The 16,405-nt window shown below is 40.7% G+C and overlaps 1 protein-coding gene across 2 annotated transcripts in view; it reads left to right on the top strand.

Moving 5' to 3' along the window:
• The window catches only part of igf1ra (insulin-like growth factor 1a receptor), a 95,907-nt gene that overhangs the window by 12,898 nt on the left and 66,604 nt on the right, over positions 1-16,405 (top strand). For both annotated transcript variants that reach the window (XM_026927205.3, XM_026927204.3), the window contains exon 2: positions 3,318-3,878. In XM_026927205.3, coding sequence (XP_026783006.2) covers positions 3,318-3,878 — 561 coding nt within the window. The remainder of the gene's footprint in view (positions 1-3,317; positions 3,879-16,405) is intronic.

Raw genomic sequence — 16,405 nt, 5'->3', positions numbered from 1 at the left:
TTCCTGGGCCTGGGAACAACTTGATTTAGGAACGTACTGTAATTAAAAATAAGAAAGTCTGCTTAAATGTGACATTTGTGCTTTCAGAAACATTGTTAAATGATTTATATCACATATATATCCCAGTATGTGTTTACTGGTGAGTAATAAACGCTGATGATACATTGTGTGAGATCGGTTTCTAGGCTGTTCCCATAACCTCAAATAAGTTCAAAGAAATAAATCAGCAAATCTTCAGAATAGCAATAATTTTGGTTCAGTTAGCATTTATACACTGACGATCTGCAGTTACTGTTTACAACTTCACAATCCCTTAAAAGTGCTTATTGAAACAACTCCTTAAATTCCTAAAAAATAAAAATGTGTTAGTTTTTTTTTCATTTTAGAGCATTTTAAATAACTACTACAAATTATTCCGTAACTACAGTGGAAGTAATAGGAAATGTTTGTAGTTAGAAGAGTGAGGACTCTCGACTGGTCTTGAGAGTTTGAGGGGTTGAAATAAAAAAGAAGTAATGACTCTTGTTGATGTTTTTTGACTCCATCACTCATTCTATTATATTTACAGTGCTTAAAACATCCCACAAACAGATCCAGGTGAGTGCCTAAAACATAGTGGGATAAAAGGGGAAAAGAAAAGTCTGGAATAGTTTTTATAATAACCAGTATCCAATAGTCGGGTATTATAAAAATGCAAAGATATTGTCCACTCTGGATTCAAAGCAATCCTTGTGGAATGGGCCAGGAGAACGGGGCTTTAGATGTATTTCTCGCTGGGTGTGTGTTTACGGAAGAGCTGGATCTCCATAAGTGGAATGGGAGTGGAATGGGAGCTGGGAAACAGGCCTCGGATCACTGTTGGATTCACGGCAGAGGTCAACTGGTGGGCACATGGCTGTGTCAGTTGGCTCCAGGCAGCTTGCACAGTCCTGCCAATACAGAGACATTTGTTAAATGTCTATATAACAGTGCATCTAAGACAATAATTGGTATTTTATGTGTTAGAGCTGAATTGTTTAGATTAATTAATTGCATGCACAGATAAACAGCTACACTTCCTGGGCCATTTCATTCATGTAATGCTGGTCTGATTTTATTAATGAATCAGGAACTGAGGAGCAGAGTTTCTCTTTACCAACAAACAAATTAGTCTTTGTGTTTATGCCAATCCAGCCCTCCTCCTCCTCTCTGGCAGCAGGAAGAGAAAGAGAGAACAAAAAAAAAAAATCCAAGGATGAAACAAAGGGGACATACAACTCCCTGGCTCCCGAGCACGGCCATGCAGTGATAGCAGAAACAAATACTATTTTCTCATGGAGCAGTCATTTCCGTTCTAAATTTGGATGCCCCTACTAGGCTGACAGGAGCTTAATAAACAATGTGCTCACTATTTTGGGCAAGCTGGGTGAATGAGGAACGTCAAATCAGATTCACGTTCTTGGCAGGGTGTCTTGGTGGTTTGTTCGCTTCTCAGATGTGTGTGTTTTTCACTGAGATTTTTCCTCAAGAGAAAATAACACAGCAGGAAAAGACACCAGATAAAAGATCTTGACCTGTTTGGACTACGTGCAGATTTGCCCTCTGTTTTAATGCTGCTGTATTGTTGAGGACATTATGTTGTTGTAAGATAGTGTTTTGGCTGTTTGGAAGTGATGCATGACGCTGGCTGTCTGAGACAGAGCGACCTAAGGCTTGCCAGGAACATAAAAAAGCTCAGTGAGTGCACTTATTCAGGTATTTCGAGTGTCCGTTGAGTTCCAGAAGACAGATATGTTCTCTGAAGAGTCACATTTATGAAGTTGTTTTTGTTTTGGTGTATGTTCGTTCTTTTGTTTTAGCCAGTAGCATGTTATTTATATCATCTGACCTTTTGCGATTGTGGTTTTATAATCTCCATTGGTTAAGGTAAAGCCTGTACTGCTCAGTCCATGACTTCTAACACAAAACCAAGCAGAATTTGGACAATATCACAGCCTGTTTGTCTAATATAAATTTTGGGAGCTTTTGGCCACACACTGGCTTGACTGTCCACCAAGACTGCTATATGACTGCTAGTCACTGCTTTAACTAGCTGTTGGGATGCTGAGAGATGCTGCCAACATCACATAAAGCAGATATAATTCTCCAAAATAAAACATAAATGGTTTTGTTTGTGGCTTTTTGTGTGAAGGAGAGAGTGGATGACCAAGAACACTCTGGCTCTGAATACAGGTTGCATTTGTGTGGCTCATAGACATGGATGGCCTTTTTAAACACTGGGGTCATTTGGGGTGAAAAACATTTTTTAGAAGATTCTTGGATCCCGTATCCCACAAAACTATACAGAGAACATGAGTCTCCACATAAATGCCTGTTTTTTTCCGACACATTGAGTTGCCACACTGGGCTTGCCTTAGCTGACTCTGTGTGTTGGCACCACTTCATAAGAAAGAGGAACAAAAGCTATAATGCCCCTTTGTGTGCAGTGTGAACAAAGTGTGGATCTGTGCAGTGGGATATATTTAAGCAATATTGCATGAGCAACAGTGTGGTTATACTGAATATCGGCACGGCTATGATTCGGCTGCAGGCACGAGCCTGCAGGTAATCGCAGCCGTGCTGATATTCAGTCTGACAGCATGATTGCGAGTGCATTATTGCTTTTATACAACAGTTTTATAAATAAGAAATTAATATTGAGTAACTGATATTTCAGACACAGTATAGTCAAATAATTTGTTTATTTTGTTTATATGCTCCTCGAATGGAAATAGATCTCGAAGAAGCAACACCCACTGATAGCCGTTCGGCTAGCTGGCTAGCTAGATCACATTTTCACATTGATGTGTACATTCCTGTTAAAGGTGAATCTGGTGAAATTGGCTTCCCTTCTTCCTTTTCATCTTCAGCTGACGAGCTTTCATACTTAAAGTCAGAAGTTATATTCATGAAAAATGTATTGTTTGCCATGTCTTCTGATGATGTCACTAACTCTACTGTAGTAACCGTTTCAGTGGGAACACAGACAAGCAGAGTGATAGACACAGTGAAACCTTCCAGTGTGGTCATACTAAATATAAGCACTCTTGGTACGCCGCTTGTCCAATGAAATTAGTGGACCAGAACTAACTGTATTAATATTTATATGCGACTTTTACTGTTGTCCTTTTGACCAGCGCCAACTCTTGTGCAAAACCTAGCTTTTTAAATATGGCAGAAAATTATAATTAAGTATTTGAATCTGTGAGATCCTAAATAGCAATAATAATGCCAATAATCATATCCAGATTTCTTCCAATTTCAAATATCTGACTGTGTTCTCTCTTATTTTCCAACAGTCTGTGGTCCTCACATTGATATCCGCAATGACATCAGTGAGTTCAAGAAGCTGGAGAACTGCACGGTGGTGGAGGGCTACCTGCAGATCCTCCTCATAGGAGATAAAAACCACAACCCTCATCAGGAGTTTCGCATGCTTAGCTTCCCCAAGCTCACCATGGTCACAGACTACCTACTCCTGTTCCGCGTAGCCGGCCTTGAGAGCCTCAGCACGCTCTTCCCCAACCTCAGTGTCATCCGAGGACGCAACCTCTTCTACAACTACGCCCTGGTAATCTTTGAGATGACCAGCCTAAAAGACATCGGCCTGTACAACTTGAGGAACATCACGCGAGGGGCCATTAGGATCGAGAAGAACCCAGAGCTGTGCTATCTCGACTCGGTGGACTGGTCGCTCATTATGGATGCAGAGTTTAATAACTACGTTGCTTTAAACAAGCTGTCCAAAGAGTGTGGCGATGTGTGCCCTGGCATTATGGAGGACAATCCTCAGTGCTTCAGGACCAGCTTTAATGACAATTACAGCTACCGCTGCTGGACTTCCAGCCACTGCCAGAAAGGTAAGATTGGTGGGATTTGCGTTCATAACAGAAACATGATGATAGAGTTTATTGCTTTGTAGTTGTCTGTTGTTTTGTTGATCTGGTTGATGATGGTCAGGATTGCTGAGCTCTGCTGGGAAATATGCATTAAAACGCTTCTTAATCTATCAGCTGTCAGTAATGAATAGCTTACCGGTAATATGAAACGCTGTGCTAATCTAAGTTATCTTAGACCCTGCTCATCTGTCACATGGCACATAACTCAGTAGGTAGTCATTTTTATGGCCCAGGACGTGGGGCATGTGTGTATTGGAGTGTCTTTCACCGTGCACAGTATAGACTGTTTTTCATTCATACAGGTTGTTTATTAACTTTGCAACTTCCTGATGATCTTTTTTTTATATAGCTGTTGGTACATGTCTGCTTATTGTGCAGCCACTGCTACATCACTACACATTTTCATAGACTTGCTGAGGAGCTTGTCTAATTTTGGAGTAACTGTCATATTGCTAATATTGTAATAAAAGCTGTTACCACAATATTAGTTACATGACAGTTACAATAATACAATACTACTAGCACTGAGGTGGAGGTTTGTCTGACAGTTTGAGTGTTATCAAGTAAATATTTGGCTAGCCTTATCTACGTTCCACTGAGAGACTTATGACCAAGCTGTCATAAAAGCTGTGACAACATCTACGCATGATGGACTAATTATTTTCTGTCTAGAACACAGAGATCTCTGTGACCTTTGGTGGCACCCTGTTAGAAAATGTTTGTGGCAAACAATGCAACAGTTATGCCTTTTCTAAATTACATAGTGTCTTGCAAAAAAAAAAAGCAAAGTTCTTTACTACTATTTGAATTCCTTACCAGCACTTAAAAGCAGTACACTGTATTTTTCAGTGTAACACACCTCAATCTACATGCCTTTATTTATGGCTGGTTCACATTAATAGATGCCAGCATGTCTCCTCACATCTGGCTGAGGGTTGTCTTGGAATGTCTGGGAAACTTGTGCATTGTGTGCCCTCTTTTCCTCTCTCAAGCGCATGAGAATGCTGGGAAAAGTGCAGTGGAGAAGAAGGCTGGAGCTTGTTCCCAGCCTTGACCATCAGGAGTGCTTTTCAGGTTGTTTTGTGGGCTAGATGAGCTGAACTCTGCCCCTCCTCTTCTTTTCCCCCCTCAAACAAGCAAGAAAACAAACAGAGGAAATCAAACCTTCCGCAGATACATATTATGAGGTATGTGGGAAGCAGAGGCCTGTGTATTGTTGGACAGCTGGTCAGAGAGTTGTACAGAGAACTGGTGCTGAAGGACATGGGGTAGGAACGGTATAATGGAGGTAGCCTTTTTTTTTTTCCAGTGACCCCCCCGTGTGCTGATCCTGGCAGTTACCAGCAGTCCCTGCTAGACGTGTCAGCACCTGTTTCCCTGCACACCTGTTTGGTATGGTAATGTTGTGTCTGAATAGTGAGTCTTTAGGGGCTGTGTGAGTCATCTATATCCAAGGCTCCCTCAGCACCAACCAAAAACAAAGGAAAGGGCAGGTAGGCACAACAGAAAGGACATGCTGAAAGTCCTGCGTAATTCATGGCTGTTTGGTGCTTGATTTACGGGAACCAGTCATCATCTCCCACCTGTCTGAGGGCGTTTTTGTTCTGTCTTGGTTTCCCTACAAAGCATCAAAAAGGACACAAAATTTGCTTTGGGAAGTGGCACCACAGGCTTTATGCTCAGTGTGTAGGCTCCAGGCTCAACCACTGCTGAGGAAAACAAAACGCAGGTAAAAGAGATGAAGTGGGTAAAGGAGGGGAGCTAAACAGCACTTCCCAGACATATTTACCCTGTACTTATACTAAAGTAAAATGGAGGTGAACTCAAACAAGAACATGAAAGGACAACCTTGAGGTTTCAAAGAGGAAGATAAGGCCTAATGGGATCAGGCGCAGTGGCGTGCAGATAGGAATCCTGACCGAAGTGGGAGGAGGAGGGTGGTGCCTGTCGAAGGTGTCTGTGCTGCCTTGTTGTGGGCTGTGCCGCCCCTCAGTGGCTCTCGGTCCAACCTCTGTAGTGCTCTTTAAAGGGCAGATCCTTCCACTTCTCTCTTTTCCCTCCTCCCACCTCGTCCACATAATTGCCTTGTTTTTCTTGAGCCCAGATGTTTCTTCAAGGGCACACAGTGGTTTTGTAGTCAGCCTGGAGATGGCTTCTATCCGAGAGTTATGCTCTCTAATTATGCCACAGAGAGATGCTGTCCTCTACCACTCACTCATCTCGCTGTGTTTTTCTTTGCATGCGTGTGTTCATGAGTGAAATGGGATGTGGGATGTCTACTCTAGATCTATTGTGTTTTGTTTGAACATTTAAAGCACTGGATCACATTCCTGTGCTTGTTCTAGCATGTGCTTGCTCCTGTTTCCTTATTGCATGAGGGTCTGTGTGTGTGGTGTGTGTGTGTTTGTGTGTGTGTAAGTCAAACACCTCTTCATTTGAGACTTTGATTGAGCGGTACTCATTGTCCCTGGGCTGCTTGGTCTCCGTTTGTTTGTTGTTATACAAAACTGCAATTAAAGTAATGTCTCCTCTCTGAACCCAGTCATTAGGACAGGAGGAATAGTCTTTTATGAGGGTCTCGACGTTACAGAACCCATTATATCACCTTGGTTTTTTTTCCTTTAATACAGACTATGATCATCTCCAAGACAAGTCTTTAACTGAACTCCTGATCATCTCAATGATTGGGATAGTTGTGTGTAGAAATGTGTGTTTGTGTGGAATTGTTTGCATGTAGGTCGATATGAGGAAGAGCACTGAGTGGAAAATGTCACAGAAATGCCAAGCTTAGATGCACAGCGCAGTGTTTGTGAGAGCGTGAGCAGACCTGCATCTCCGCCCTTTGTCACTTGCTCCATCCTTCCTGCCGTCACTTAATTCCTGCTCATTCTGTCTTCTGTTTTACTGTTTCCTCCTGACTCTTTTACCCCCTACCCCAACCGCTGTAGTTATCGGACACTGTTAAAGAGTAACTCCAGCGCCCTTTTTTCTGGTGTCACACCGCCATGTTTAAACACCATTGCAAAACCTTGATGTAATCACTGGTGAGGGGTTCACCTACAGAAAGGCGCTCCATGTTATTGAAGCGATACAAAGATATGTGTTTTAGTCCTTTTCACATCTCAAATAAATACTCAACAGGTCTTTAATTCCCAGAAACGTATTTGTACCATCAACAAGACATAATAGCAGCAAGTCTTTGGCTGTTCTTTGGCAAGTCTTTGGCTGTGTTGTCTCTCTTACGTTTTTGTTTTTGCTCTTCACGTGTATAAATGTGTGTCAGTTTAGCAGTTAAGTTAAATGTTACAAGTTCACTAAACCAGCATCACTTTTATAAATGCACATTTTAAACCTGATGTGTGGAAAGTGGCTTTGGAAACTTTATTTGCTCATATGCATTGCATGCTTATAATATAGCTTCAGGTGCCAGTGAATGAGTCACAGGTAGTGTAAATTGAAAAACATGACCTGCACAATAAAGACTATGTCTCCATTTTTTAATTTTCATTGTTTGCCACTGGACTTTGTTTAATGTTAAATGTCTTTGAAGGAGTTTAACTTGGCACTCAATACCGAAGCATACTTCCTCATTCCATGCTTTGCACTCAGGAAAACAAAATAAACCTATAGAAATCCATGAAAGCAAAGCAAAAACAAAACAAATCAGCCATAAGGGTTTCGGAAACCACACCCGCATGTGCAGCAGGTTTGCAAGGCGTTATGTACTAAAGCAAATAAATCTCTTTATTTGTTTTTCCTTTGTATTTTTCTGTAGGAAAAATCCTCTTTGTTTTCTCTGTTTTTTTGTTTATAGATATACAGTAAACCTCCCGCTACTACCTGGTCTCTATAGTAAAAGTATACATTTGTGATTTTTGGTGATTTCCAGCACAAACACAGCGTGAGAATGACAAAAAGCCCCGTTCCCAATACAGGTTGACGTCACAGTCAGACTCACGTCTAAGACCAACCCTCGCCTTGTTTGTAAATATGCTAGTAAGGAAACCTTTGTTTAAAGTCAGAAATGATCAAAATAAGAGGTCATACACTTTTAGATCCTTTTTGTTACGTTTCTCATAAAATTTGCTGGAGTTGCTCTTTAAGAGCTCCAGCCATTAGCTTTCCTCAGCACCCACATCACATTGTCTCTCCAGCAAGCCAACTGGATGATTGCTTGGCCTTGGCCTTGTGCTGTGCTGTGCTGTGTCTGTGTCTGTCTGTGTGTGTGTGTGTGTGTGTGTGTGTTTATGTATATGTGTACACGTATCTGTGGTGTCTCATGACTGCATCTGCTCTGTGGACTGGTTTCATTTGGTCCCTGTGTTCCAGACAAGCATGTCGTTAAGCCACCCCCGACTGGGAGAGAGGGAAAGAGGGGGCAAGGAAAGGAGGGGAAGGTCGGGCAGTTTGATGATGAGCTCCAAGGTCTCACAGAGAGCCTCATGGCCTCGCACAACTCCGCACACACTGTCCAACACTCCTCAGGATTACTCCAAAGGCGATTTTCCCCACCAAACACCGACAGTTTGGCTCTGGCTTGCATAGTTGACATTTTTCACATTCCTCAGCAACGGGACACAATACACAGTCTGCAACGATTTGGAAAAATACCGAAAAGTCCTGAATACTGACGAAGCTGTTCGCCTCGCCCACAGCTGCTCTACTGTAGAATCTTCCTGTCTGTTTCTTCTGTCAGCGTTGTAACAAAAGCAACTATCTGTGTCCAAGTGTTGTGTGTAGACTTGCATTATTTTGGCTTAAGTTTCTTCAGAACTGAGTGACCAGCTAGTGACCAGTGTCTGCATCTTGTTATGAGTTTGTGCAATGCATTTTCTCATTGGCTGGGTCAAGGTTGTGTCATGGTGACTGCTCATGAGGACTGCAAGGTCAAATTTCTCCACTGGGGAAAAACTTGGCCTGTCTGTCTGACTGCCTGTCTGTTGTTTTCTTCTGTAATCTGCCCCGAGCTTCTGTGCCAAAAGACGGAGCTGACAAACTGATAGCAGCTCTTATGAAAGAGAACCGAGGAAAAGGAGGGATAGGCCACTATGCCCTTTGAATAAACTTCGCTTCTGGAGTAGGCCTACGACATTAAATATTTGAGAAGGGTGATCTGGTGTGCCTTTGTATTTATAGTGATTGGGGAAACTGGTGTACAGTGGTATGTATCTTACAAATAATGTATGTGTGTAGGAGTTTCATTATGCAAGAGCTTCTACAACTATAGTCACTGCTGTAGTGAGAGCATGAATGAGAGAGAACTGCACAGCAGTGTCGATAGAGAGAGTGTGTCTGTATGTGTAGGCACAGGCACGCACAGACACTGTCGAGTCCTTTGACAAGAGGATGCTGGGAACATGTTTTTGTTCCTTTGTGTGGGTGGGTGTATGTGTGTGTGTGTGTGTAGGGGGAGGGGCTGCATGTTTTTTTTATGCCATCATTCGGGATAGTGTGTTTTTCTTAAGCAGCATAATCTTACCAGACATGTGTGGGTGGCTTTATGTTTGCTCTGAGTTTTTGGGAGATCTGCGTAAAGAAAACCACTGAGAACAGATGACAGGCCGACTTCCCTTGCAGCCGAGGTGGCAGAATACAGTTCTATCCTCTGGGTACGTTAACTTTTGCCGTGACTCAATACGTCTATTCTCGAACCAGAACAAAGCACCAGAGCAGAGAGAGAAAACAGAAAGAGATGAGAAAAGTAAAAAGCAGATGGACACGCTTCCTTTCTTTTCTAAAAGTCTGCTTGATAGTTTGCCCAAGCAGCAACGTTTTGAAGCTCTTCACAGCAGGTATCAATCGTAAGTGGAAGAAAGAAGCTTGTCTTGTTGTGTTAATCCTGCACTATCCAGGACACTTGGATTTGACTTTTTCAGAACTGTAAAGCATGCACTCAGACAGCCCTGAGTCCTCAGATGGCAATTCATACTCATTATCAGCATAACCCTACCAGTTTGGACGTTGCATCATCGAACCTTGATATGGTATTTTACCAGGATGTACCCATTCCTTTGATGTTCCTCTTTCACACGATGTGACAAATCCTACTTACAATGGATTTGGAGGCTTTATCTTTCCTTTCACCTGTGTCTTCTTTATAATGATGCCTTGTTAGAATCTGCTGGTGATTGTGTCATAAACGACGGTCAACCAACAGCTCCTTCATTTCTGAATCGGTTCGATTTCTGGTTTTCTCTGTTGACTTTTCCTGCTATAGTCCATTCATTGTGCTGGGATTAAAGCTGTGAGCAGGTAGTGATTTCTCTTCTCACATGGGCTTCCAGATAATATGCTGGAAGTTGTACTAGATCTCATCCCGGTCAATTGTTGTCAGTTTTCCATGGATTTCAGCTTCAGACTCATTAAGATTAATCGTGGGTAAATTTGAGTGTAAAAGGGCTTGTGTAAAGGGGCTACAGTGAAAAAAGGGAAGGGTCTTGCTCACGGCTTAATCTGGGATTTAGGAGGTGGGGGAGCTCTGCTTCTTTCATGGGTGCCAACAATGTAGAACTGTGAATAAAAGGTTTTCAGTAGGTTTGTTTTTGTCCCGCTCGCAGACCGTGCATTTGTATTATTACTTGTTGGTTTTTGCATGAAAATAAAATCATAATATCTTCTGATATCTTCTGGAAAAGACACATGATACAGTAATGCCTTTAAGCAAGTAAAACTAACACTAACACCTTCATACCTCTTTTGAACATAACCTGTTAAGAGTCTTTCAATTGGCCATTAACACTATTTTAGCTTAACTACCTATATGACTGAATGCTTAGCAATAACCTAAGATATCAGTCATCATTGTTGGGGAACTAATTGCTGATTGATTAAGTCGGTCCTGTTCTTTTAGCTTGTTATTAATGTCTTTTTTATTGGATCATTTAAACATTTTAAAATGTGCGCTGTTGTCTGTACAGAGTGTGTAAGTGCTTTTCTCTGTTTTGATGATGATGATGATGATGATGTGATGGTGCAGGAGCAAGCACTGATTACAAACTGAATGAATTATGAATTGTGTTCATTTCGCTATGGTGCGAAATTATGCAAGAACTTGATCAGCAGAGAAAAGCACACTTAGCTAACGAGGTTTTAGGCATCTTTAGGCAGACCGACTGCATTTATTATACTAGCTCTTTACCCAGTGTGATATTTGCAGGAAGATAGCCAAGGCGCAGATAGCGAGTAGCCTAAATGCAAATATTTCCATGTTGTTTGGTAAAATATATTTGTTTTCTTAAAGTAGGGAAGTCAAAGTACATTACTGGCAGAATTTTGGTCAAAATTTTGTCATTTTCATTATTCATTTTCTATCTGTCTATTTGTCTGTCTGCAAGTCTTGAGTAAATTCTTTTGACTCTTCACAGATGACAGCCATTAGTCAGAAATTGGCTCTTAACCAAAAGCATAAATCAAAAAACAAAAAAACTGCAAAGAGAGCATGGGATGTCACTCAGTTGTCCGCATAAATAGACGGAAAAAGTCTTCCCGGATATTACTGTCCAGCCTACGCTCATGTTTTCTCTGTATGCAAGGTGTGTTTGCAGCAGTTTTGATAGAAGAGCCATCCATTTTTATGGGGTTCTTTGCCATGTTTTATTGGAATAATGTAATGATGTTGTATTCTGTAGAAGAGTACTTACTCCCTAACGGCAGCCGTGATGGAATCAGTGAAAACACATGTTCATGCGAGGTGTAAATGGGGCTGCAGATTGGCTCGGGCACAAAGGCGTTTTCTGCTTGATTGGCTTTATTGGATTCCGTTGGCTTGTGTGAGCTGTGGATGTTATCAGTCAGAGGGCAGTGCAGGGCTGCTTGTACAGCGAGCACAGTGATGTAGGGGTTCATTTAAATGTGATAAAACGGCCCCGGTGTGGTTATTACACCTCTGACATATGTGTTAGGGTGAATATAAGTCTTTTAGCTAGTTGTCAGTACAAATGACAAATCACTTTGACACAGACCTCCTACTCATTTCTTTTCCTCATTCTTGCTCTTTATATTTCAGCCTTTAGTACAACTACACTCACAACATGTCCTCAGAGGTGTGTGTGTGTGTGTGTGTGTGTGTGGGGCAGTGTAGGGTGCAGAGCAGCATGCTGTCTAGAGTGCCAATGTTGCACTGAAGCGGTGATTCATTTGCCACTTTTTACACACATCCATAAAAATCTGGGGAAATACTACTTCCCGGCTCTTGAGTGTTCCGGGCTCAGAGTCAGTCTATTTCTATTTGCTTTTCTTGTGTGTGTGTGAGAGAGAGACAGAGAGAGACAGAGAGAGAGAGAGAGAGAGAGAGAGAGAGAATGTGTGTGGTATATAGCATTACCAATTTGATTACATGCTACTTCTCGTAGTCCTCCTTCCCCTTGTAGTGTAGAATGCAGCTGCTGTGTTGTTTCCAGCTTAAATAATGAAGGTGTTATTAACTGCACTCTGAATCTAGAAAAAGGCTTCTCCCCCAGGGAAAAAAAAAAAAACATGACCATGTGAAGCATACTGTTCCATACCATGCACAGATGTTGCACTGCACGTATAGCACCTGTGAATGGAGATCTATAACTTAATAATATATTAATATTTGTTTAGTTTTAGTAAACAGGTTCTGTGCTTTGTTCCATTGTAAATATTCACATTCTTAGTTTTCCTGTGGAACTATAATTTCCATGCCAGTCATGATGAATGAAAAAGGATTTGTGCATCGGACCTAAATAAGGTGTAGTTTGCTGAGGCTTGCCCTAGATCCTATTGGATTGTTGTTTTCCAAAAAAGCCACATAAACCCACTAGTTCCCGCTTTGAAGTCCTCTAGGGTTCAGCAGAGGAAGTGACTCTAAAGCGGTAATGGTGATCCTATTGCATGCTGAAGCAATGGTTTTTTTTTTTTTCTTTCCCCTCTTTGTTTCTTCTCGGAATGAAGTGAGCAGGAAAGTCTTATTGTTTCCTTTCGGCTACAATTACACGCTACTTGGTGGCACGTTCTACAAAAGAAAAAGAAATCTGAAGAGAAGCCATGTGTGAAGGTTTGAGCGTGCGCATCTGTGTGATGTAGAGCAAAAAAACAAGTTGGTGTTTGTGTGTATTTTTTCCGTCTTGTGGTAGAGAAGGCATATGCCTGTGTACTGTATATGATTAAAAGGGTGTGGGTGTATGTACGTGTTTATAAGCAAACATTTAGGTGTCTGTTTCTAAAAGACAAAAATGTTGACAAGTTTCAGTCTCTGCTAGTTTGTCCATTCTGAGTGGATGGAAGAGCATCGTTAAAAAAAACACACACACACATCTAACTGAAATCCTGCTGTACACACTCTGGGATTGATTGTAAAAAACAGAGAGCATAGATGTTTGAGTTCACTATTTACTATCGTCAGATGGGTCCTGCAGACCGGATGCTTTATCACATGCAGGATCCGGTTGTATATTTGCGTGTGTGGACTTTCTCACAGATCTAAAGGACTTTTTCAAACATGATTACATACACCATGATGATGGCTAAAACAGAAATGTTTCCACTGCAAAAAAATCGCATCCTAGCAAGTGAAAATATCTTGAATATAATAAAATTTATCTAATATTTCCTATTCTAAGATTACAATAAACCAAATTATTATTTCTAAGATTATTTCTAGACATTTCTACTAATTTCCAGCTTTAAATTTTCTTATTCTATTGGCAGATAATTTTGCTTCTTTCTAGAAATAAATTAGCAAAATTATCTGCCAATAGAACAAGATTATTTCACGCTTGAAATTAGTAAAATATGTTTAAAAATAGGTGTAATAATCTTGTAACAGGTTTAGTGTAATCTTATAATAGGAAATACTAGATGAATTTTACTGTATTCAAGATATTTTCACTTGCTAAGATGTCATTTTTTGCAGTGCAAAAAAAAAAAAAAAAAAAAAAAAAAGAAAGATCAGTGCTTTTCGGTTTTATTCTCCATAAAGCAGCATTCGTTCTGTTCCCCCCAGTTCCTGAGTGTGTGTGGTTGTCAGCACCTGGTCGAACAGGCACAGGTGGCAGTGGGCGCTTGCTGTGTCTCCCCCTCGGCAAGTGAACTGCTCCTTGGCTGCCTTCTGCCTCTCGTAGGAATCACCAGTTGGCACACTGGCCTGGGTGAGGTTTGCCAAGGGTGAGATGTGCCATCTCTTTTCACACTCTCAGCGTCCACTGTCCATTCAACACTTTTGTCTAAATTCAGTTTCTTCTGCATTTCGTAAAATGTTTCCTGTACTGCTCTGGTCCAGTAGCTAGCATTGCAGAGTTGCTGAAAATGAATGGAAGTAAATGCTAGCTTGCTATCAGGAACTATAGGAAACTCTGCTTTGTTTATCGAGACCACAGAGTTCAGCGCATTGCTCTGATACAAGTATGAGCCTCTTTATGATTATGATTTATTCCCATATCCTGTCATTCATCGTTTAGCATTTATACCACACAACAGCCATCATCATGCAGCTTAGCCACATGTGAGTGGAAGTAACCAATATTTTCTAATGAGATGGAAAAATCTGTGAATTAAAAAATTAGCTGATCATTAGAAATGTAATTTAATAATCATCTATCATTTTTTTTACTTATAGATTTGTATTACTCGTAATATCTGCTGTAAACAAGGTGCTAAAACATATAGTTTAAGTTTTAAGCTTTTTGTTTAGATAGAATGGCGTGACGTCTCACATAAGCCTTTTTTATTGCTGGTTTTCTTTTATTAAATCAGTAAAGTGAATTGCATCTTTCGGCTATCCTTGCAGCATATTTGAGGTAGTATTTTAACATTCAAAAAGCAGCCCTAATCATCAATATGATGTTAAATCACACTGTGGTCACATTCTTTTTGTAGCTAACAGGCTGTAGTGCGTGTATACATGTGGCCTTGATAGACAGCTTGCGATCTGAGAGAGAGAGAGAGAGAGAGAGAGAGAGAGAGGCATGAGAAAGAAGTGCCGTACTCTTAGTGTAAACACACACTCACACCCACTGCTGTCTGCTTGGTCATTTACTGTGGCAGATCATCAAGCATCATGCCTGTGTCCATTGCCTGTGGTGAATAAGAAGTCAGGCCAAATGTAGCTAAGAGCTTCTTTGTTTCCCGTCACCTTGTGTGTGGTCTGTTTGCCGCCTGCTTATATGGCACAATTCCCTCTAGTGTGATTAGAAATGGCTGCTGAAGGTTAGGAGTTCAAACGGCACCCAGAAACAAAGCAATACTTCACTCAGAAACGCTTACATTACTAATGATGAATGACGTGTTGACCAGCTAGCATTGTTCATGCTAGATTTCACTGGTCGTTCGCCATGCTGGCAATTTTTGACATTTTCGAATAGCGTTTACACAGTTCACAGTTCATAGTTCTTTTAGAAACAGTTCACACAAGTCCAGTCGGAAGGCTCCCCTGCTCTCTGGTGTCCAGCTAAGCTTGTTTAGAGCGTCCAGCTGCCCCTCTTGTGTGGCTGGCGTTTGTATCCCCTTGGAGGCAGTGGAGGCTGGAGTGAGCTGTCGCTGTCGGGAAAGCGGGGGCAGAGGCACATTAGCCAGCTTTTCATCTCTTCTGCCACTTGTGTCGGAGGAGAGAGAGTGAGTGCACGCTCATGCTGGTAAACACACAGCAAAGCCTTTGAAATCCCTCCTTCATCATCAATTACTAAATACCATTAAGCGTGCGTGTGTGTGTGTGTGTGTGTGTGTGTGTGTGTGTGTGTGCACGTGTGTGCGTGTCCAATAGACACAACAGGCATGAACTCCTCGGCTCATTATGTACATAAGGGCCTGTGTGTAAGTATTAAATAAAGTGTGTCTCTATGACTGTCTTCAGCTCTGGAATTCTGTAATCAGCAGCTCAAAATTTCGCAATGATCTGACTGTATATTTAATTATATTATATCTAATAATATATATAATATTTAATATATATTTAATAAACATACATCAATAAAGTATATTTATAGTGTAGTGTATTTATAGAGTGCAAATGATTTTGAGGATATTTTTGATCAATTTTTTGAGGGCATTTTTGATCATTTTTGACATACATGCGATGTCGTCATCTTCATATTGGACCAAAAAATAAATAAATAAAAGGCTGAGATTCTTGAAACAATAACATTTTGTTAAAGTCTACACAGAAAAAGATGAAAATTGTTTGTAGAAAATTATTGTTTCTGTTAATATTCTTCAAAAAGAATAAATAGACATATTGTGTTCAAACCATTATTAATAACAAAAAAGTACATTTCCTGAAATATTATAATTAACAAATTAACATTTGAATTAACCCAACACAGCTACTAAGAGCGAATGTCAGCTGGGGAACTGTTTTTATTCAGCTGGTGTAAACAGAATGTTTAGTTAGAAATACATCATTTTTGGAAAAATGAATATAAAACAAAAATAGAAATTAATCAAATGTACTCTGATTAAATGTACTTACAGAATGTTACATTTTTCAGCGTGAATGTCTACCTTTAAACAGTTAAGTAGATGTCTGAAATGGA

The sequence above is a fragment of the Pangasianodon hypophthalmus genome, chromosome 6, assembly GCF_027358585.1.
Source record: "Pangasianodon hypophthalmus isolate fPanHyp1 chromosome 6, fPanHyp1.pri, whole genome shotgun sequence".
Classification (NCBI taxonomy): Eukaryota; Metazoa; Chordata; class Actinopteri; order Siluriformes; family Pangasiidae; genus Pangasianodon; species Pangasianodon hypophthalmus.
The sequence above is the reverse complement of the archived record's forward strand: the minus strand, read 5'-3'. Positions and strand labels throughout refer to the sequence as shown.